This window comes from Pleuronectes platessa, chromosome 22 (assembly GCF_947347685.1).
Source record: "Pleuronectes platessa chromosome 22, fPlePla1.1, whole genome shotgun sequence".
Taxonomy (NCBI): Eukaryota; Metazoa; Chordata; class Actinopteri; order Pleuronectiformes; family Pleuronectidae; genus Pleuronectes; species Pleuronectes platessa.
Genome location: NC_070647.1, coordinates 7764384 through 7785188, shown reverse-complemented (window position 1 = coordinate 7785188; position 20805 = coordinate 7764384). Strand labels below are relative to the sequence as shown.

At 44.1% G+C, this 20805-nt stretch overlaps 2 protein-coding genes across 3 annotated transcripts in view; one reads left to right on the top strand and one right to left on the bottom strand.

The window, feature by feature from the left end:
- Positions 1–2697: 2697 nt before the first annotated feature.
- On the bottom strand, positions 2698–11804 carry bcat1 (branched chain amino-acid transaminase 1, cytosolic). 2 transcript variants are annotated; one of them, XM_053414851.1, is made up of 11 exons: positions 11629–11802; positions 11046–11098; positions 8781–8981; positions 8416–8526; positions 8195–8314; positions 7927–8087; positions 7531–7673; positions 7143–7228; positions 6915–7055; positions 6387–6461; positions 2698–3581 (listed from the first exon to the last, which is right to left on the bottom strand). In XM_053414851.1, the coding sequence occupies exons 2-11, from the start codon at positions 11073–11075 to the stop codon at positions 3543–3545; spliced, it is 1107 nt and encodes a 368-aa protein (XP_053270826.1). In that variant the 5' UTR covers positions 11076–11098; positions 11629–11802; the 3' UTR covers positions 2698–3542. The 2 variants fall into 2 exon arrangements, with proteins under 2 accessions (XP_053270826.1, XP_053270827.1); XM_053414852.1 differs by lacking the exon at positions 11046–11098 and having other exon boundaries at positions 11629–11804.
- A 2304-nt stretch (positions 11805–14108) lies between these two features.
- Positions 14109–20805, top strand: part of lrmp (lymphoid-restricted membrane protein) — a 24640-nt gene continuing 17943 nt past the window's right edge. The window contains exons 1-13 of the mRNA XM_053415455.1: positions 14109–14820; positions 15606–15710; positions 16382–16562; positions 17060–17118; positions 17217–17292; positions 17394–17552; positions 17631–17748; positions 18616–18666; positions 18774–18851; positions 19060–19116; positions 19210–19269; positions 19977–20041; positions 20239–20338. Of these exons, the coding sequence (XP_053271430.1) occupies positions 14109–14820; positions 15606–15710; positions 16382–16562; positions 17060–17118; positions 17217–17292; positions 17394–17552; positions 17631–17748; positions 18616–18666; positions 18774–18851; positions 19060–19116; positions 19210–19269; positions 19977–20041; positions 20239–20338 (1821 nt within the window). The remainder of the gene's footprint in view (positions 14821–15605; positions 15711–16381; positions 16563–17059; positions 17119–17216; positions 17293–17393; positions 17553–17630; positions 17749–18615; positions 18667–18773; positions 18852–19059; positions 19117–19209; positions 19270–19976; positions 20042–20238; positions 20339–20805) is intronic.

Here is a 20805-nt window from a genome sequence, read left to right as displayed (position 1 = left end):
AATTAGAATTTCAAATTGGACAAACTCAAGATGACAGCGTTGCACTTGTCAAATCAGATCATGCCCCGGCAGGATGAGAGAGAAAGAGAGAGGAAGAGAGGGAGCGAGAGAGAGAGAGAGAGAGAGAGAGAGAGAGAGAGAGAGAGAGAGAGAGAGAGAGAGAGAGAGAGAGAGGGAGAGGCACACAGCTCAGAGCCAAATACCACTCTTAGTCACTGAATGGGTGCCATCTCTCTCCCTCTCCCTCCATCTCTCCCCCCCCCCCCCCCCCCCCCCTCCACTTCCCCTGATTATGCCCACCGCCTCCCCTCTGTCCCCGCGTGAATGTCACGGCCGCCTTAACAAGAAGTGACAATTAAAACATCATCGGCGTCTCGAGGCTGAGTGGGGAGGGGGAGAGCGGCCTGCCGGGGTCCCCGGTCCCTGTGACGGAGAGATGGGGGGGGGGGAATATGATTGAGGGGCTGCAGGGAGATGGAGTACGAGCTGTTTCAGTGGAGAGAGAGAGAGAAGACACTTTGGCTGCAGACCAGAACTCTTAATAAAGCCAATAAAGGTCAATGAATTGAACTGTGAAGATGGATGGATGTATAGTAGGATGCATATGTCGGCTATAAGGGATGGAACAATTAATACCAGCATGAACATCATGGACCCTTTAAATCGTTGGGTAATGTAATCACCATGCAGAACGAAAAGCGTTGATGTAAAATTAGAGCACGTTCACTAATAACACAACAATAGTTTCCGCGAACCGAACATAATTGTGTAATGGTTTTTGTTGACACTGTTCCAGTTGTTTCTGTACATTAATATTCGTGTCCCTCTCATGTATGTAAACAGAGGGTGAACAATGTAACGTCACCAGTTCTGCATGAAAAACTATTCTGGCAGCAGATCAGGGTCTAAATTCTAAGCGTGTTAAATCAGCGTGTTGTTGGTGTTTTCACCGGTTCACACCATCCCAGTGACCCCGACACCTCCACATAAGTTAGACATCATTATCTCCAATGATCATCAGTTCTCTGAGTGGACGTGCAGCTGTCCAAGTGACACTGGTAAATATCTGTGCAGCCATAATGATTGGCTATTTATTTATTGATCCCTGTGGGTGAATGATGCCGTAAAGTATGGTGGCTCCAACAACCAAAAAACATAATTTAACGGAAACACAATAACCAATTACAACATCAAGACACAAATACAGATCACAAAATACGACAAGAAATAAGACAACACAACATTAAAAGGCAGGTACCTGCGATAAACAAGGCTCGTCGTTTTCAATTTTTTTGGAGTGTTTTCTTATTTGCAGATTGATTGTTGTGTATTTGCACTTCAAAGCCACTGTAGACAAAACCTCCCAAAATTTGTTCACAGACGATTATTATTGAACTGAGCCTTTTAGTGAAAAGAAAAGTAAGAAACAGAGGATAAGACATTGAGATACATGCTGCGGTAATTTCGACAGTGGCCTAGATCGAGCAGGCTTGATGGTTTTTGGCATTTTGAAGTATGTGCTGTGTGTGTGTGTGTGTGTGTGTGTGTGTGTGTGTGTGTGTGTGTGTGTGTGTGTGTTTGTGTGTGTGTGTGCGTGTGTGTGTCTGTGACTGTGCACCAGCTGTGCCAGTGCAACACAAGGATGGAGCCGCGGCCAAAATGAGCCGTCTCCACAAAGAGCCAGAAATTATCCAACCCTCCACTATGGGTACCCCTTGCACCGACACACACACACACACACACACACACACACACACACACACACACACACAAATGCACGCAAGCATGCACACAGACAGACACACACACACACACACAAACTCTATCGCAGTTAATGAGGCATGAATTTGGAAGTGAACACAACTTACCTCCTGAGTTTTCATTTTGAAACTGGTGCAGTGTATCCGGAATTAAGTTGTGTATGTGTGTATGTGTGTGTGTGTGCGTGTGTGTGTGAGTGTGTGTGTGTGTGTGTATGTGCGGGTGTGTGTCTGCATGCAGATGTGTGTGCAGAGCCAAATAGCCGAGTGCTCGGTGGTTTGATGCCTCCAGGTTGTCTGCGTGTGGCCTTTCCCGCAGCATCATTAAGGATTGTGGCAGCGTCTCTGCAAAGCCTGGCTCTGACTCCTGAGACGACCTCACACTCTCTCATCCTTCGTCCACAGGTCCACCGTCCTCCCACTCATCACATCACATCTCAGAGCTGAGTGGACAGCATCAGGCTATTGTCTGACAAGACCGACGGCCCGGGAGGCTCATCAGGTTGTGCTGTAAGAACATTTGGGAAAGTCCACCCAGATATTCAAAATGAGAAGTTGCATTTTGTTGACTTGTTTCAGGCACATCTGGAGTAGAAATGGGCTTTAAGATGATTGGGCTAAACTCGGCATCATTAATAGATGCATTGGACTATAGATGACATCATCCAAACGCTTAATATTAGTCTGTATTTGATTCTATCAGAGAACAGTTTCACTCCAGGACTCAAGATGTTAATCACAACATAATCTCTCATCATAAAGACCACTACTTTGGTATTTTATGAATTAATAGTTAACTGATTTGGAAAATACACTTATTCGCTTGCTTGCTGAGAGTTAAATGAGCATCTGTGTTATACATAACGATGAAACTGGTAAATAGCTTAGCATGAAGACTGGAAACCAGAGGAAAGGAAACACACACTTGGACACATCCAAAGGTAAAGGAAGAAATCCATGTTTGGACAATTTATACAAACGAAAATACAAAGTAAAGTCTGAAAATGACAGGTTGCTGTTTTATGGGGGTTATGGGCCGGACTCATTCTCGCTAGCAGTGACATTCCTGAAAGTCTTGTCATCGAACACTGAAGAGAAAAGTGAAAAAACTCATATATCCAGTTCCTTTACACATTTAATTACAGATGAAACAAAATGTAACTGTATTCAGTACCATCACCAAAAACGTTAAAAGAAAGGTCCATGAATGGATAAGAATAATGAAAACTGCAGAGTCTTATGAAGCAAAATGACAAAGGTGCAGCACAAAGTTACAAAATTTGGGATCTTTTAGAAACTTTGAGAAACTTAAGAACACTTTACTGAAGTCCCTCCATAGTTGTTTTGTAACTCTGACACAAGTCCAATGAAATCCTCTGTAACTCTTAATATCTCTGCTTGTTCTGTTATCCTTCTTTTTTCTTGTTGTTTCAAAGCTAAGTTCCTGGATGTTGGTTGGGAAATGAGGCGAAAAGCAGCAGAACAAGTCTCTGTAAGTTGTTGTGCAGTGTTGCATGAGAAACGTCCCTGCTTTTGTTGATTATTGTTGTGACAGTTGTGTTGTTTTTTGTGGTTAATTTAAGTTTAAAAGGAGATAAAGTTGTGTGACATACTGCAGAGACATTTTGGCTACAACTGGGGCTCCTCAGCATGTTGCAGCCACACTACAAATGTTGCACCAACATTGTTTGCTTGTTACTGTCCTTCTTTGGCTGTTGTGTAACCATATGTGTTTCTGTACACATGTGGTGCACCGGTGTGTGCCAGGCTCCTTTGTCCGTGCTACACCAGGAGAGTCCAGTCACTGGCTGTCCGGCCGTACTGTAAGAGAGCAAAGGTCAAGAAAAAGTTATTTAACAGAGAGAAAATCTCCTGTCACGAAGCGCTAAACTTCTCTCGCGTGCTGCAACTTAATTGCGAGCAGAAAAAAACACCAATCACAAAATGAAATCAAATATCCGTGAGCAAATGTGCGAACTCGGCCTCCGACGGAACACGACGCAGCGGAGAAGAGGCGCCATAATAAAAATCAAAACAAAATGCTCCCCAATCCACGACAGCTGCGGAGACAAATCCAATTATTTGCGTCTCATGTCGCAAATTTGTTCTAATGGTCGAAGTGAGAAAGTAAATAAACGCCTGCGAAGGGGAAACAAAAGAACGTGATTTCTAATTAACTTGAAAGAGGAACAGCAGGGCGACTTAGTAAACCCATCTTTCATCTGCCGCCTCAGACCACTCGTTTGTTTGTTGCACAATGTTGTCTTCGAGAGGGGGGGGGGGGGGGGACGAGCGTGAGCGGGGGGGGGGGGGATAACACCGCGCCGCTTCCCTCCAAATGAAATGTCAACAGATTTAACGGCGGCGCGGAAGGAGCGCGGCGCTTTCCAGCGTTTTGTCGATTTTATTGTTCATTAAGCTTCGCCCCCCCCCCCCCCCCCCCCCCCCCCCGCCCCACAAATCTTCCTCCTCCTCCTCTCCCACTTGTTCGAGGCTTCATTTGCAAGCATCTTGGCTTTGAAGATCACAAAAGGCTGAGGCAATAATTGGGTTTGTGCAATTACGGCGAGCTTAATGAGAGAATCCCCGAGTTTGTCTTGCCCCTATCTGCAACTCTCCACGCTCCGCCATTACGCCGGCTACTGTCTCTCCTCCACCCTGTCTCTCTCTCTGTGAAGCCCTGTCGACGGAGGGGGGATGTTATCGCGGTTGAAGCTGTGGTCAACGCTTTCGTAACGCGCACCGTGCACGCACACACGGCCTGGATGATGGACAGAGCAGATAGGTTGATAGTCTGCGGCACCTGAACGAGAGAAACCACGTGATCTAATCAAAGTGCTTTGGGGAAGAAATGAAGATCAGGAAGAAAGACGCTTCAACCCACAGTCTACTATCCGACCAACTTTATGTAGTGGACCTAGTGGCCTATGCAGACCCAGTGAACCTTTCTGATTCTACTCAGAAGGTCCTTTACTTCTCATCCAGTCCACAATATTTGTAGGAACAGATGGAAAAACCAAAGCACAGTCACATCGGGCGAGAGGGGAGGTACACCTTGGACAGGTCAGTCAACAATTCAGTCTCAAATTCACACCTACAAGTCAATGTAGTCTCCAGCTAACCGACCCCCCCGCTCTGCATGTTGACGGACTGTGGGAGGAAGCTGGTCCACCCAGAGAAAAGCCACTGAGACACATGCAGAACACAGAAAGGCTGCAGCTGAATCGGGATTCCAACCAAGAAGGATCAACAGAGTGAAACCACCGCAACACAGTGCCAACCTGGTTTAAATTAGTTCTTCATTGAAGCTAAACAAGTCATTTTACTTTTCAGAAGGCTGCAGGACAACACAGTTGGAGCTTTAGGGTTTTCTTTAAGGGCTTCAAGGTTTTCCACTGAGCTATAATGAAGTCTTGCTCAGATTAATGCTAATCCAGTCTTTCAAGGGCCGTTCTTGCTTGCTAAATTTGTCCCTTTTATATGACAGGACAAGACTAGACGGCCAAAACAGAACCAGAACCCGACAGGCCTTCAGTTCACTGTGTCCAAACCCAACCCAAACCTTATGTTTTCCCCGACAGGCACGTGCAGTGTAATAAATCAAGTAGATAGAACCCAAATATCATTTCAAAATTTCTGTCCGAACCCGGCCCAACTCTTCGGGTCCTGCTAGGTCCCATCAGCTGATTGGCTCGAGTATCGAGGACTGGCAGGCTTTCTGTCAACCATCCACTACTCATCCTGGTGTTCATGAATTGATCTCAAGAGAAAACCAAACCTTCAACAAGGCACTTCAACTGTGCAAGAACCATCTCAGCCTGATTGCACGAGGGCCTGGCAGGGGAGAAAATACGCCTAACACCCCGACTAATACCCCTCCCTGATAAATGTCTCATTACGCAGCACAATAACCGAAAGTCAGCAAGACACAACACACTCATTAACACCAATCAAGCCTTCAGCAAATGACATTATGTGTGTGTCGCAACCTGCAGTGCTGCGTAGACCTGCAGAGGTGCGGGCTTGTAGGCCACATTAGCAAATCATCACTCGTTGCCTAATGAGATATCTCACTTATTACACACCTGCAGGCAAAACAATACACGTACAATGAATAAGTACCAGTGGGGTTTGTTAAAAAAAAGAACAACTTCTAATTGTGTTACATAATAACGCTTTGCACTATGCAGACTCAAACAGATGATAATATTGGTTTCCTTTAGGTTTTACAGTTCATCATCCGAATGTTCAATTCAGTGAGTCGGTAGGAACATTCCTGCTCACTGAAGCCTCTGAGGCCGATGTGTGAGAAAACACTTCAGGTATTTTTTCAGGTTGGCCTCTGACCGCTGTCACAGGCTCTCACACCGAGAATGCTGTTCTCCTACAGTCACATCACTGAGGGTTTGTTTAAAGTCATCTGTTAGGATATGGAAACAGAGTCCTGAGGGTGACAAGGGCAGTAAAGACCACAGATGTTCCGCCAGCTGTTACTGAGCAGAGGGAAACATCTGTGGATTGGGGTGTGTTGGTATGTGTGTGTGTGTGTGTGTGTGTGTGTGGGTGTGTGTGTGTGTGTGTCTGTCGGTGTGTGTGTGTCGATGTATGTGTGTGCAATCCACCGACCTGTATATCTTCTAGCTCCTTCGTTAAGCGTGTAGTCAACAGTGAGCTTTTCTCCTGATTGGGGATGTGCAGGTTCTAAAACACACAAAAGCACAAAGTCAGTTTCCTCTGTTATAAAAGAAAACTTAGAGAGTGTTATGTTATTATTAATGTCCAGGTTCGTTTACATAGTCTTTGTCAAATATCTAATGTGGTTATGACAGAAGACCACAAAGGTTCATTGTGATCAACGTTTTAAACTGTTTTATAAATGTTAAGTCAGACAGGGCCATTCAGGTCCTCATCACTTTAATGTTTTTCCAAAATAAAATGTATGGGATGTACAGATAATTACTGTAAAATTAGCAATGTAAGGACTCAGGCTCAAAAGTGTCGTTCTTGGAACTCAAAGCAATTTTTCTACTGTACAGATAACTTCCAGTTTGACGGCTTCTAGTATAGTATTTAAATAATTATGCTTCAAGATGAAATCATTGGGTTTGGGTGAGCGGAGAGATGCTGCACACACACAGAATGTGCTTGTCTTACCTCTCCCTGGTAAAGAATGAGTCCTACAGGGCAGATCATGCAGGCAGTGCCGGAGCCAAACAGTTCTTTGACCCGCTGCTGCTTCAGGGCCGAGCAGAACTGGGCCATGGTCAGGTAGCGCTCCGTCACCTTGAACTCATCCTGGGAGGAAGGGTCAGAGATGGAAAGGAGATGTCATCACCGCATTATTCCACCAAAAGTGAGATGTGTTGTGCGTTCCTTTCTCACCCATTTCCTGGTTAGGTCCAGGATGCTCTGCCGGGTTACCCCTGGGAGGATGAGGCCATCAAGAGGCGGAGTTGAAAGCTCCTCCTCTTAAAAAAGCACAATACATATAATAAACATACATCCATACAATAGTAACAAATGAATGAATGGAAAAATTTCTGAGTAGTTAAATGGAAGACAGATCTTTTCAAGGCAAAATGGGATGTATCATATAATTGTAATGAGGCTGTTCTGCCAGTGGAGGTCACTTTTGTAAAACATGTACTTTATTCTCCACCGATATGCTTCTCTGGTAGAGTTTTTATATTTGACAGTTAATAATGCCCACGATGTACGTCCACATCTTCCACTTCCTATGACTGGGGATGTGCTTTTGCTGGTGACTGACCCCCGTCCTCATTGATCCAGTGCAGAAAGATGTTCATGGTTCCCGCCTCAGTGATCTTGTGGTCCTCTCCGTACAGCCACAGCACCTGCTCACACCCATAATGCACTGCTTCGTACTGGGCAAACATGCTGCCCCCGTAGTTCCTGCAGACATCCACAGCAACAGTTGCATTAGTTAATGTAGTGTCTATGGCGCTGCACACAACTGTAACACTGCAGTTAGATTAGATCTGTTTGAGTATATCTGTTGCTTTTATCAGGGCAGGTCTGTTAAAAGCTTGACTGCTATTAAAAAAATGATTTCCTGCATAAAACTTCACAACATGACTCAAATATGTTGCTCAAATAAACCTGACATTTTTAACAACAAACATGCAGTGACTACATGCCGACCCACCCTCCCATTTTGCAGTCTCCGGTTCCTCCAATCCAGGCCCTTGTGTACTTTGGGTCAGCCCACAAGGAGACACCCTTTCCCCCATTGGCGAAGTAGGGGCGACCAGGAGACAAGATCACATACAGCAGGGCACGGGTCGGAGTCTTTAGACCAAGAGTCGGCTACCACGGACGCAATAAAATGCATTTTAAATTAGATCCACTGCAATTAAAATGAAATCAAGCTTCTGCCTCTGCACATGATGGCACCACATCCGGTTCCTCCTCACCTCAGTGCTGATAAACGTTGGTCTAATGTACAGACTGCCCTGGTTGGAGTGAGGGATCCAGTCCTGCTCGATCTCTACCAGTCTCCTGATGCACTCCAGCAACTCTGACTGGTCAAACGCCTGAGAGAAGAGGGACAAATATTTCATGAATTTGTTCTTCATAGGACGCCTATCCTTCCATCGCTCCATCCATTCCATCTCATCCCTTCCCCTCATCTTACGGGCAGACAGGCTCTTTTGGCGGAGTTGGCCATGCGTTGCATATTGAGCATCGGCCTGAAGATGCGCAGCCGGTTGTCATCGCCACGGTACGCCTTCAACCCCTCAAACAGCTGGAGAGGAGACAAGAGGAGAGTTAGATCTTAGCAAGGATAGTGGACATGTTCTTTCTAAAAACTTCTAAAATCCTCTAGAAACAGTGACACAGGAAATAGACTGCAAAATACCAACTATGTGAATTATCGGTAGAATGCAGCTCCTCCAAATCGAATGAATGAATCGTAATAATAATCAATTAGGACTGTTAGTTTGCCCATGTTGACATTGATGTAAATAGATTTTAGGCACAAGTATAAAGACGGTGCACCTGGATGCCGTAGTGCAGTGACGAACATGCCGGGTGGAGCGACAGGTTCTCGAAGGGCTTGATGAGCGGAGGCTGCCAGCCCTCAGTCACACTCCACTCTATGGTCAGCATGTGGTCAGTGAAGCAGGTTCCAAAGGTCGACACATCGGCTGTGGTCTCTCGGGTGGAGCTGGATAACAGCTGGAACACCAGGTCAGCTGCCTGGTAAAAGAAAACACCACAACAATCTATAATCAATGATCTGTTTCATTTAGTTGTGATGGTTGAGGTGGGGGTAGGGGGCCAGGGAGGGCTTTGTGTGTCCCTACTAAGAAAAAACTGGAAACCACACGAACAGATTTTTACTGAACTTCAACATGTAAAATATAGAATATAGAATATATACCCCTGTCAATGTCTCTGTGGTCAGAGAAACACATTTTCAAATTTATCTCTGCAAATGGACAATCAATATTGATCCAATTATATTAAAAATGCATTTTCTGAGGAATTAACGCGGTATTAAAAACATGACCTTAACTTATTTATTTAAGAATAAAATCATCATGACATCACTATGAGGTCAGGAAATAACAGTGAAAGTGATGGATTAACGTTTGCCAACAGTAACATTCGAGATACAATTGACCCATTTCATATTCAAATTAACCAATCATTTGAAATTATATGGTATAGAAGACATAACTACTTAAGTTAGGGTGCATACAGTACATGCATCACCTTTCACTATTTCTGATTCTTCCTGTTCAAATATCTGCACGCCATTTGGAAAAGCGTAAACCTGCTCTGATGCCGTCTGTCTCAACATCCACGTTCAGAGGTCAAAGGTCATAGCTCGATGCCGAATAGTGTAGCGTCTGATTGGCACCGTGGTCTCTGACTCTGCCCTGTCTCCATACAGTCGCCTCAGTGCCACAGTCAGAGCAGGCCCTGAGCGATGAGAGAACCGTATCAAGAGAAGAGAGAGTCTTAACTGCTGCTCCACAACACCTCTGCTCATGTGATCCTTCTCCTGAGGAGACGCCTCTCGCCATTCAGTGAGCGATCCAGTTGGCTGGGATTAGACTGGCCCCTTATCCCCTATACCTTCCGGTGCAGAGGGTTGCTTGCACCATAATCCCAGATTACAGTACCAGGAAGTGGCGAGCAACCACAGCCCAGCCGTGTGTGAAAGTGCTCAGAGAACTGCATATTTCTTCCATTATGTTTCTATTTGGCTTTTTTTGATAATCTCTTCAAAAAGTAAATACATGAAGATTTATAATTGCATTTCTCCAAATGAGGCGAGAACATCTGCTCCGACACCATCTGCAAACAACCAACTGTCGTTTTGATATCACAACTGGCACATTAACACAGCAGGCGTAGATGAACAGTGGCCCTCTGTGCTCAGAGTGAGTTATAATCCGTCTTCAGTGTTTCACCTGCTTCCCTCAGTTCACACACGGTCCAGCCAGTGTCGGGATTAAGTGGCTATAAATATGGAGTTGGCTGAAAACCCAGCATCCCTCTGGGGTGTAGTGAAGGAATGTAAGAGGGAGCACCGGGCATCGAACCCAAACCATCCCGTTGTGTTTGTTCGTACGCAGTATGTTTTCAATGGTTCGTCTTTGTAATGGCGATATAAAAGGCCACAAGATGAAAATTACAGCAAACAATCAAAATGGCACGCGACTCCAAACCCAAGCCAACACTCGTCCTGGTGAGTGTGTGTGATTGTCTGCATATGTCTCTCCTAATCTCTTCCTCAGCCTGCTGTCTACTGCTCAAACGTGCAGGGTCAGAAAACACGCAAAGCTCCAGCTACTTATCCTGAGCTGGGAAAGTGGATTCTGCTGAGCAGGCTGCACCGGGAGGAAGAGGAGGACGAGTGCCTGAGTGGACGTCGTGTCCTTCGCCCTCCTAAAAAAATGGCGACAGCATGGGATGTTACTCTGTCTGAGGGGTGCTCGGATTGATTTTGACTTTTTTTGTTGTTTTTTCTACGTTTGTTGTTCAGGATAAGAACACAGCTGAATAACACAAGGCCTTTCTACGCTGCTGTCGGCAGCACGGTGACAAGAAGCATCTCTGGACATTCTCCTGTGCTGATCAGCAGGTCGGGGTTTCAAGTGTCAGGAAGTCAAGGAATCATCAAGATGCTGCAGCTGGGGCAGATGAGGGTAGGTGCTCTTAGCTCAACCAAATGTACACATTGCTGTTTACAACCGGAGACTACCATGCATACCATGCATACACACCTATTAAGGAAACTTGTCGTCTTACCTGAAAGCTTGGTATGCTTTTGCCAGCCATGTTGTGGGCGAGCAGCTGCTTCACTGAAAACAAGTTTCAACATTACAGTGATGATGATGATATTCCTGCGTTTTAAGCCTCTGGGCTGGCAGTGCAATGTAAGACCTGCTGAACAGGGTGAGCAGTGAAACCACTCACAGTTTTCATTAAGGTACCTGGTGTCACAAAATGTTTTGTCACAAAATACTACAGACCTATTCCAGTTGTAAAACAATTGTTTTAAACAAACATATTCCTGTTAAATCAAAAAGTACAGACAAAAGTTTTTCTGCTGGAAAAAAAACATCAGTTTAATGCGTGATCCTTTTTATCGAAAAACATCTTCCTGTTGAAAAGAACTTTAGAACAACTTATTTATGTTAAAAGATGATATATAGACAAACTTATTCCTGTTTTGAACAAATATAGACAAACTTATTCATGTTAGAAAAAGGCTATATGATGACACCACACGATGAATGAGTCCACACAACAGGTTTCGGTATGTGTACAAAAACATCAGCACAATATCACCTGACAGATTTAGCGTAGGTAATTCATATTGTGTACTTACACTCACTGCCAGATTACAGCACAGCCTGAGTGCGTCACCAATATTTATCCCCGGCGTGCACGTTGTGGTCACATCCAGAGCTGGCAGAGCAGAGATGTCTCACCCTGAGGGGAGTCGAAGTGAAAATGAAACAGTCGTGCAACTTCAAATTGTCCCTGCTAAACGGCTTACAGGTTGAACCAGTCGCATTGTGCTGCTGTGACACCAAACATCCTGATTAGTAGTAGGCCTGCATACGTGGCACAGCTATTCCTGTCTCAGAGAGAATTTGTAGGACTTTCATATTTTATTTCTCTATTTATTTTCCTATACATAATTATTTATTTTATGGATTCTATATATAACTCTCTGGTGAGGAGTGTGCTTGTTGTAGTTAGTTTTTTTCTATTGGAATTTGGAATACTTACAACACAACATAATGTGAAGACTTTACTGCATTAATCTCTATTTATTTTCTATACATCGTCATTTATTTTATGAATTTTATGGAGTATATAACTCTCTCTGGTCGGGAGTGGGCTTGATCTAGTTTGTTTTATTCTATTTGAGTTTTGAATATTTACAACACAACATAATGTGAAGACTTTACTGTATTAATCTTTATTTATTTCCCTATACATCATTATTTATTTTATGGATAGCACTTCTGTATAACTCTCTCTGGTGGGGAGTGGCCTTTTTCTTGTTTAATTATTTGACTGACTATTTACAGCACGATCAGTGAGCGTGCCTGTGTTTGGTGCAGTACTCACTTCCAGCCGCAGTGAGGCAGTGCAGGCTCTTTTTGTAGCCTCGTGAACCTCCTCTGAGGTTTTAACTCTTTCTTTTCTGTCTCGTGCGCTTGAGATCCGAATTTACCTGCGTGTGCTCGTGGGTCCAAACATTTGGTCGCGGACATTTTTTCGTACGAGACACATCTACACATACATGCTGTTTGCAGACAGAGGAGGTTTGAGACAGTGACACAGGAGGTGAGTTTTTAAAGCCTTGTGGTCATTGGGATTTTGTTTGTATGGACTCACATTGACGTGAAACGTGTTGATGCAGTTTGTTACCAATTTTCTTAAAATGTAAAACATTTATTTAAATGTGGGCTTTTTCTTTTTTAAGAAATTGTATATTATTCTGTAGATTTATTGTGATGTATATTGTGAATGAAACGGCTCTTTTGCACACCTGAGCCTAAGCAGGTAATGCTTTCAATTTAAATATGCTTTTAAAAATCTTTATTCAATTATTGTTATTTATTTTAAGTTAAAATGCTTGTTTTCCCTCTAGAGTGAAGGTTGTGGTTTTAAACTCTTCTTTATGACTCTCGCTAAACAGCAAAGCATGTGTTGTCCCTACACAATGCATAAGCAATATATCGATATGCATTGAACTTAGGTTGTGTTTCTAACAATGGAAATCATATTGAAATAGTTGGTGTTTTTTATTGCCAACCTCTACTGAGAGGCCAAGTTTGAACACCAGAAACCCTTTGGACTGGTTTCTATCTTCAGTCACTTATATAGACTCAATTTCTATGGATTTCTATGAACTCACTTATCATTATTTTGGTCTCAGCAGTTTGTGTGGACAGAGAGTTAAAAATGGGATGCCTCTTCTACACTGTTTTCTTACCCCTCCATCCTTTCTTTCCTTCTGCTTGCGTTACAGACCTTCTCAAAAGAACTTCAATATTAAACTCTCGTTGAAGGCTGGAGACCCTTGTTTCCTATTCAAGGGGCCATTTCCAGTTTTTATCAAATCCCTTCATATCAAATGACTGATATACATAAATAATACTAGCCTCTCTTATGCGATGACTTGGGCTGCTTCTCTTTGATAAGGTGTTCGATGTCAAATGGTAATGATGATGATGATGCTACTAGCAGTAAGTTGTCCAGGTTTGGCTCAGTCAATCTTGAGTGGAACACAGTCTTTTCAGGAGTCAGTGTTGAAAACAGTGTTGACTCAAGAGCATCTCATCTTATCTCCAGTTCACGACTGCATGTTGGAGGTTGTCAAGCACGTTCCCTGAGTTTATTACTTAGCCAATGTAGTCATTAGTCCATTGTTTAATGGGTGCCTGATGCAGTTTAGCAAAATGCTAAATATTCAGGCGAACAACAGCAGGATGTCCTGCAGAGGAGAAAGATGCGCAGTGTCAAGCCTTTGCAGTTATAATATATCAAAACGTCAATTTGCTTTAATATATGCAGTGATCCCACACCTACAAATGTCTTGTTGGGCACGATTTTATTTAATATTGTTTCATTGCAGACCAGAGAGAGAAAAAATGCTGATTTGGTCACATGAGAAAGTTATGACAACTGAAATTTCATGTGTTTCGATACTAATGTAGAGAGATATATTTTGTATTCTTTGTATTTCTCTGCTTTTCTGTCTCCATTACACTCACTTTTCTCCTGTTTCTCTTCAGACTTCAGTCTCTCCTCCCGCCAGGAAGCCAGCGCTGCAGCCCTGCCCTCAGCAGCATGGACTATTACACGCCGCAGCCAAGTCGTCGACACAACCCAGTGGACAGCATCTGCCGCAAGCTGCAGACCATTCAGTGGCGTGGTGACCGAGAGCCCAATACACCGTTCCAGATTCCCAAGCTCTCCTCGAGCAGCTACGACAGCCCCCAGTGTGGCCTCAGGCACAACCTGGAAGCCATCCTGAAGAAGAGCGCCCTCTACAGAGACGAGGGGGAGAGGGGGAAGGAGAAGGAGAAGGAGAAGGTAAAGGAGAAGGAGAAGGGGAAGGGGAGTGGGATGCCGACCTCTGCATCTTCCCAGAATAGCAGCATGGGTCCCGCTGTCCCTCTGTCAACACCTTCCACCCCTGCACTCAACCCACCAGCACCGGCTAACATCACGTACACTATCACCAGCACTCTGGGAGAGAGGCGAGGAGCAGATGGGAGCGATTTAAAACAGGTCAAGACTTGGGAGAAGCATTGTTCAACGCCCACAGGCCAACCCAAGGACTCCCCTTACTTCACGTTCACACGAGGACCTCGGCCCGTGCAGCCGGAGAGCGAGAGGCCGAGCAGCAGCAGCAGCAGCCCGCCTCTGTCTCGCACCTTCACGCCGAGTCTCGACACCCTCTCCTACAACCTCAACTTCTGCTCTGCGGAGACGACGGACTCCCCAGAGCTGTCCTACCCGGCTCTGGTGGTGAAACGACTGTCCATGGGAGATGGAGGTAGGGAGGAGCAGCGTACAAAACACAAATTGATTAAATGACTAACAAAAGGTCCATTCACTCTCTTTTCCTAGTCTTTATGTCACGTCCCATTGTCTTTTCCTGTTAATAGCTTCTTTTTTTTTGCTGAGCAGAAGGGAGAGGAATGAGTTGGGCTGAAAACTGCGGGGAATAAACTTATAACTGGAACTGGGATTTACATTTTATTTCATGAGACAAAAATTGAATACTTGGTATATATTAGTTTGCTGGGTAGCAAGACATACTTGATAATCTGATTCCTTTACCTAGAGAACCACATTGTTGTTGTTCTTGGGGTGAGTTTCATAATTTTTTTTAAGGTAACACTTATTTAATGACAAGTTTGATCTTCTCTTGCTAAATAATCGGACAGATTTTGAGAGGAAGAAATATGGAGAGTGCACCCGGGACTGGATTACTAACCAGGCAAAGCAAACATTTAGGCATTTAAACCAAATCTAACTGAAAAGACAGTGGGAACAACAGGGGTTAATATAAATAGCTCAGACTTTGCCTTTCCTTTATTTACATTCATTATAAATTGAATAGTTCTTTTTTTTTTTACATTTTACAATAATTAAAGAAAGTTGTCATTTGTAGCTTTAAACTGCGTTTGTCTGCTGCCTTAGGTCTCACGCCGCTGCTGAGCCTGACGTATCATGTGCTCGATTTGTTTCACAACTCACTGCTATGTGTGTGTGTTTGTCTCTCTTTCTCTCTGTTTGTGTGTGTGTGTGGCATATTCATGTTGTGGGATATCTCAGTGGCCTCTGAGAACTACAGGAAGGAGAATATGGCAGAAATCAGCCTCATCTGCGAGGAGAATCTGCTCGATACCATCTTCCATGCTTGTGACACGCAGCGTCGAGGTACACTCACACACACACACACACACACACACTCACATTCACACTCTCACACACACGCACATATGCGTTAAAGCTCGGGACCCACAGACTCCTCCAGCAGCCAGAGGATGATCTATAACATGTCATTGGATGTTCTCTGACCGTTTGTCTGTGTCGAGGTCGCAGATAATTCCCTCAGCTTCCAGCAGACTCACAGGAGAAGTATAGTATGAATATTGTCTGTGTCTTCTCCTCGTGCCTGACGCCTTTGGCACAAGACTGTTCAGGTTTTCTCATCTGCTGAGCAGGGACGTTAAAGTCTGTGTAATGCTTCTCCGGAGTGAACCAGCTTGTGCAGCAGAGGTAGTGAGGATTTCTCTATTCACCATTACTAAAGAAGACGTCAATAACTATTTCCCCATCACCTCTGGATTTGTTTACTCCCCAGGTTGTGGTCCCTTCTGTTTTTTACTATTCAGGTGGTAGGTGTAGGTTTTTCTCTTTAAGTCTGTTGATATAAAAACAATTTCAGACATGGTCTCTTTTCGAAAGATTTGACTGGAATTAGATTTGAATACATTTCTCTTTAATTCAGCTTGGTAGTAAGTCAAATTCTGACACTGAACAGTTTTGGACATCATTGTATGTAAACGTCTTCCTGAAACGTCTTTCACGATGTGCTCATGGTGAAGGTAAAGTGTTCGTGTCCCACATTGTGGACTACCTGCGGCACACCACCAGCCGAAGCTCACAAGACAGCGGCCTGGAGGAGCTCTGCAACATGCTGGATCCGGAACAGAAAGACGTCTCCATTGACCTGGACACCTACCATGCAGTCATGAAGGAGTGGATTGACGACTGCAGGAACAACGGGTAAAGGGCACACGTGCAAAAAAATACATTAAGGGCTCAGTACAAGTTCCTGTTTGTAGAAATGAGAATTGTCTCGGTTTGTAGGGTTTATCTTTTGAAATGTCTGTAAATTTGGGTTCTTCCAATATTAAGCTGAAACCAGGTTCAGCAGTTGCACGTTGGAGAAAATGGAAATCCAAATATCTTAAATCAATAGTGGCTGTGTTGTTGGATGAGAAGTTTGCTTTCTTCGGACACTTCTGTTTTTTTTCATTCTCAAATACCTGTTTAATATGGAGGTATTGAACATAGAATTTGAGAGGTGGCCCAGGAGACACATGTTGGCATCTATTGGGAAGATTATTACTGGATACGGCCTCACAGAAAAGTTGCATTTTACTGAAACTGTCTTTTGAACGGACAAACCAGTCGGTTCTTCATTTTGTTCAGAGAAAGTCCGAGTGTAACACTTAATCATGAAATTACCTGATGTTGCACATTTTGATGGTTTGACTCAGGGAAGAACCGATAAACGACCTCACTCAAGACTCTGTCAAAGTCATCGACAGCCTATCTGGTGAGTGTGCACGTGAAACACTCATGTTTGCTTTACATTTCCCTTCATACACACACCATACTTATGCTTGTGTGTTGTTGTGTCTGTCCGTGTTGTAGCCAAGAGGTCAGTGCTGCTCAATATGACCTCAGGAAGCCTGGAGGCCTTCGGAGGGGATGCATCCAGAGTAGACTTGTAAGTGATGTCTTATCAGGCTTAGATATACACAGCTAGGTTGCATAGCTCTTGCACTGTGAATAAGAGCGTGTGTGTTTGTGTGTTTTGTCTCCTCTCAGTGAAACCTCAGACCTGGTGTATTGCGTCGCTGACCTCCAGATGTGGAACCAAAAGCTCCAGGAGGAGGTGAGGAAGCTGAAGCTGGTGGCGGAGAGCATGGAGGACACCAACCAGAAGCTGGCGGAGGAGAACGAGCATCTACGCAACCAGGCCAGGGTGTAAGACGCACTCGAACGCCCGCACGCACACGTTTACTGAAGCGCACGACGTGTTTGTTGACTCCCGTCCTCCCACAGTAGCCAGCTGCTCGCCCAGAAGGAGAAACTGCTGAATGAGGAGGTGGAGGAGATGAAGGCGACTCTGAGCTGTACAGAGGAGGGAAGAGCTCGCGCCTCCGCACACAGCAAACATGTGGTCAGTCAAACTCAGGCAGCACTGGGAGGTTGTCGGTTAAGCTTCCGTTCAGACTCATGGGTACTGAATAAATATGTAGAAATGCGATCATCACACTTTTTATATCCCTAGAGATTAAATAACAAAGACCTTTTGTTTAAATGTTTCTAAAGACAGTTTCATCGCAGTTTTTTGAGTCAGTAAATCGACACAAAAATCTATATATAGAATTCCTCAGCAGAGCATGAAAGGTGGGGACATTTCTAGCTATTAACATGTGGCTTTCGCTTCTCAGTCTTGAAACTTGACCGAAATACTGAATGCTTGGTCATCTTCCACCTGCCACCTGAAGCATTTTAGGTTTTACATTACTGTAGCTGCACCACAGATGTGCTGTGTAAGTGCAGAAGCGTTTAAAAATGCTTCACGCGTCGTCATCACATAAATCTTTCTTAAAGCTCGGGTTGGTAATCCTGGAAAAGCGAACGCAACCCAATCATCCCTCCCCCTCCTATCAGCGCTCTTGACAAAGGGCAAGAGACATCGTTTTTTTTTTTTTTACCCGACAACTTTATTGATGCCTATCGGATTCACTTCATTTAGGAGCTAAGGTGTTATATATATTAGATAACATTGAACTTGTTTGGCACCTTCAGAAAAACGGTGCAAACTTTCTTCGCGAATGTCGCGTCTCTTCCTAAGATGTCCTAGAGTAAATTTAGTATTTAAATGACAATAACATATTTAACAACGTATTCTATTCTACAAATTTCACAGTGTCCTCAGGTTGTGTTGGGGGTATTTTATAATTTTACAAAGTCTGTTGACAAAGGACTGAGCTTTTGTTTCCACAGATGCTATTCATTGATTGATGTTATATTTTTTTAGGAGAGAGAAAACCAGAGTCTGATTGTCAAGATTGCTTCTCTTCAGGAGGAGGTACTTCACTGTTCTTTTGGTGACTTTAGACTATATCAATGACTTGACTTCTGCCATTCAGAGACGGCTTACAGAAAGGTTGTGATTGGCTGTCCTACTCCCCTCAGAACTTCAAGGTCACCATGGAGACTGACGAGCTCCAGAGGAGGATAGCCGAGCTGTGTAACATCAACGACAACCTTCAGGTACTTTTTTTTCCCTGTCCCTGCAAAAAATAATGAATAAATCTGTGCTCTGCCTCTCCTCTGGCCCTGTGTCTTTCTCCCATTCATGCTCCTTCCTCACAAACGACCTTCACATATTAAATCTATCTTGTGCGCATCACAAATCCTGCATCCGCTGTTGCTGTGTTTCCTTTATGTTGTCATGTGCCCACCCCCTCCCTGTCGTCAGGTGCAAATCCACTCTTTTGATACCGTGGTTGGCGAGAAGGAGGCTGTGATACATGAGGTCAGTGCTTCATTTGTTTTCTTTAGATACGACTTGTCGAGTATTTCCTCTCTTCCTCCAACTGGTCCTGTTTCCTCTGCCTCCTTATCACAGAGAAGCAAACAGATAGAAGAGCTGAGGGCCGCAGTGGAGGAATACTCCTCCATCACACAGGTCAGTGAGTTTCACTCTACGTTAAAGGATTATTTCAACTTCTATGCAGCAAGAACCTATTTACTCAGAGTGTAACTAGTGGACTAGTGGCAGAAACTTGGACTATGGGCAGAAAAGGTCTCTGGTTCATCTCTGGTTCGACTCCACGGAGAAACAACAAAAAGACGAACCTGGATTGATCTGTCCAAAAATCCAAGAGGATTCTCCCTACCCTGTCTAGTGCCCCTGAGCAAGGCACCTTACTCCCCCAACATCTGCACCCCGGGCGCCGTACATGGTCGCTCACTGCTCTGTGTGTCCTGCACCAGATGGGTTAAAAGCAGAGGTTAAATTTCCCTACCTACATGAGCCTGTGCATGTCTGTGCATGTGTTTGGGACTAATAAATGCATCTTAATCTTAATCTTAATGCTCTTTTACTCTTTTAACCACTCCTTCATCTGAAATCAGGCTGCGACTCTCAGACTCTCTGTGCTCCCCACTGGAAACTCCTTGTGTTGCAACAGAAGAGCATATCAGACGTTTTAATCAATCAATCAATCTTCCTTAGTATCATGGAACAACAATCTCCTATCTAAATTCAATAAAAAAACGAATTGTTAGAACTTTTATTATTTTTATTGGGCTAGCTGTGTTGTTGACCTCTAAATATCTAAAGAGATAGACTGTCATGGTTGCTTCATCTGTTTGTTTGTTTGTTGATTCCAGCTGCTGAGGGCAAACAAGAACAAGCTGGAGAGCCAGGTTCAGATGATGCATCCAGACCTCGCCGGGTAAGTGAACCAGGAGTGACGAGGGAGTGGAACCGACCATTGGGAAACTACTAATGTCTACTTCACACTACTAGATTTTTTAACTCTGACTCGTCAACAAATTCTGAAACTCTTTTTGGGGGAAATTTGTTTCCTTTACCACCTTTTCAAATACATTTCTTTCCTTTGGTAACCTCTCGTCCTCCCGTCTCTCCCAGGGCCAGCCTGTCCCTGTCGGTGGCCTACAGGTTGAACCAGAGCACCTCAGGATCCCTACAGACGGAACTGGCTCTGGCTCAGTCACCACTGGAGGTCAGTGCTCCCCTGCTCTGGCTCTCTCCCTTCATTTGATCAACTTTACTTTTCACCCTCCCCTCCTTGCTCTTAGTCTCATTCCTCTCACTTGTTTGTTCCGTCTTCTTCATTTTAGTCTCGCATCCTGACATTTATCCTCATTTCTCTGCACACAGTTTTCAGACTTTGGTCCTTTGGTTTTATGTTACTGACAGAGAATTCATGACTGTGGCAAGTTAAAAATTCACCACAAAACACGAATGAAAAAATATTCTAATGTGACTGGTATGCTGGGTAAATTATGTTTATATAATTTAACATTTTAATTTTCAAGTTAAAGTTTTCCCTTGGTGGCAGCTGCTGCACACAAACATCATATTCTCACTGAACAGTCACTTCACAGTAGTGGCAGCGTTAGGTAATATCAGTTTATAGAGTCCCTGACCCCAGCGGCTGTTCTGAGGAGTTTCTGCCCACAAGCAAGTGATTCA

Bases quoted from the DNA above. Each gene is read 5' to 3' on its own strand.
- bcat1 (XM_053414851.1), bottom strand. From the start codon at position 11,075: ATGGCTGGCAAAAGCATACCAAGCTTTCAG. The intron at 8,527-8,780 runs GTGCACCGTCTT...TCTCCTCTCCAG, and splicing joins CACTGCACTACGGCATCCAG to CTGTTTGAGGGGTTGAAGGC. The intron at 8,088-8,194 runs GTGAGGAGGAAC...CGTCCGTGGTAG, and splicing joins CAACGTTTATCAGCACTGAG to CCGACTCTTGGTCTAAAGAC.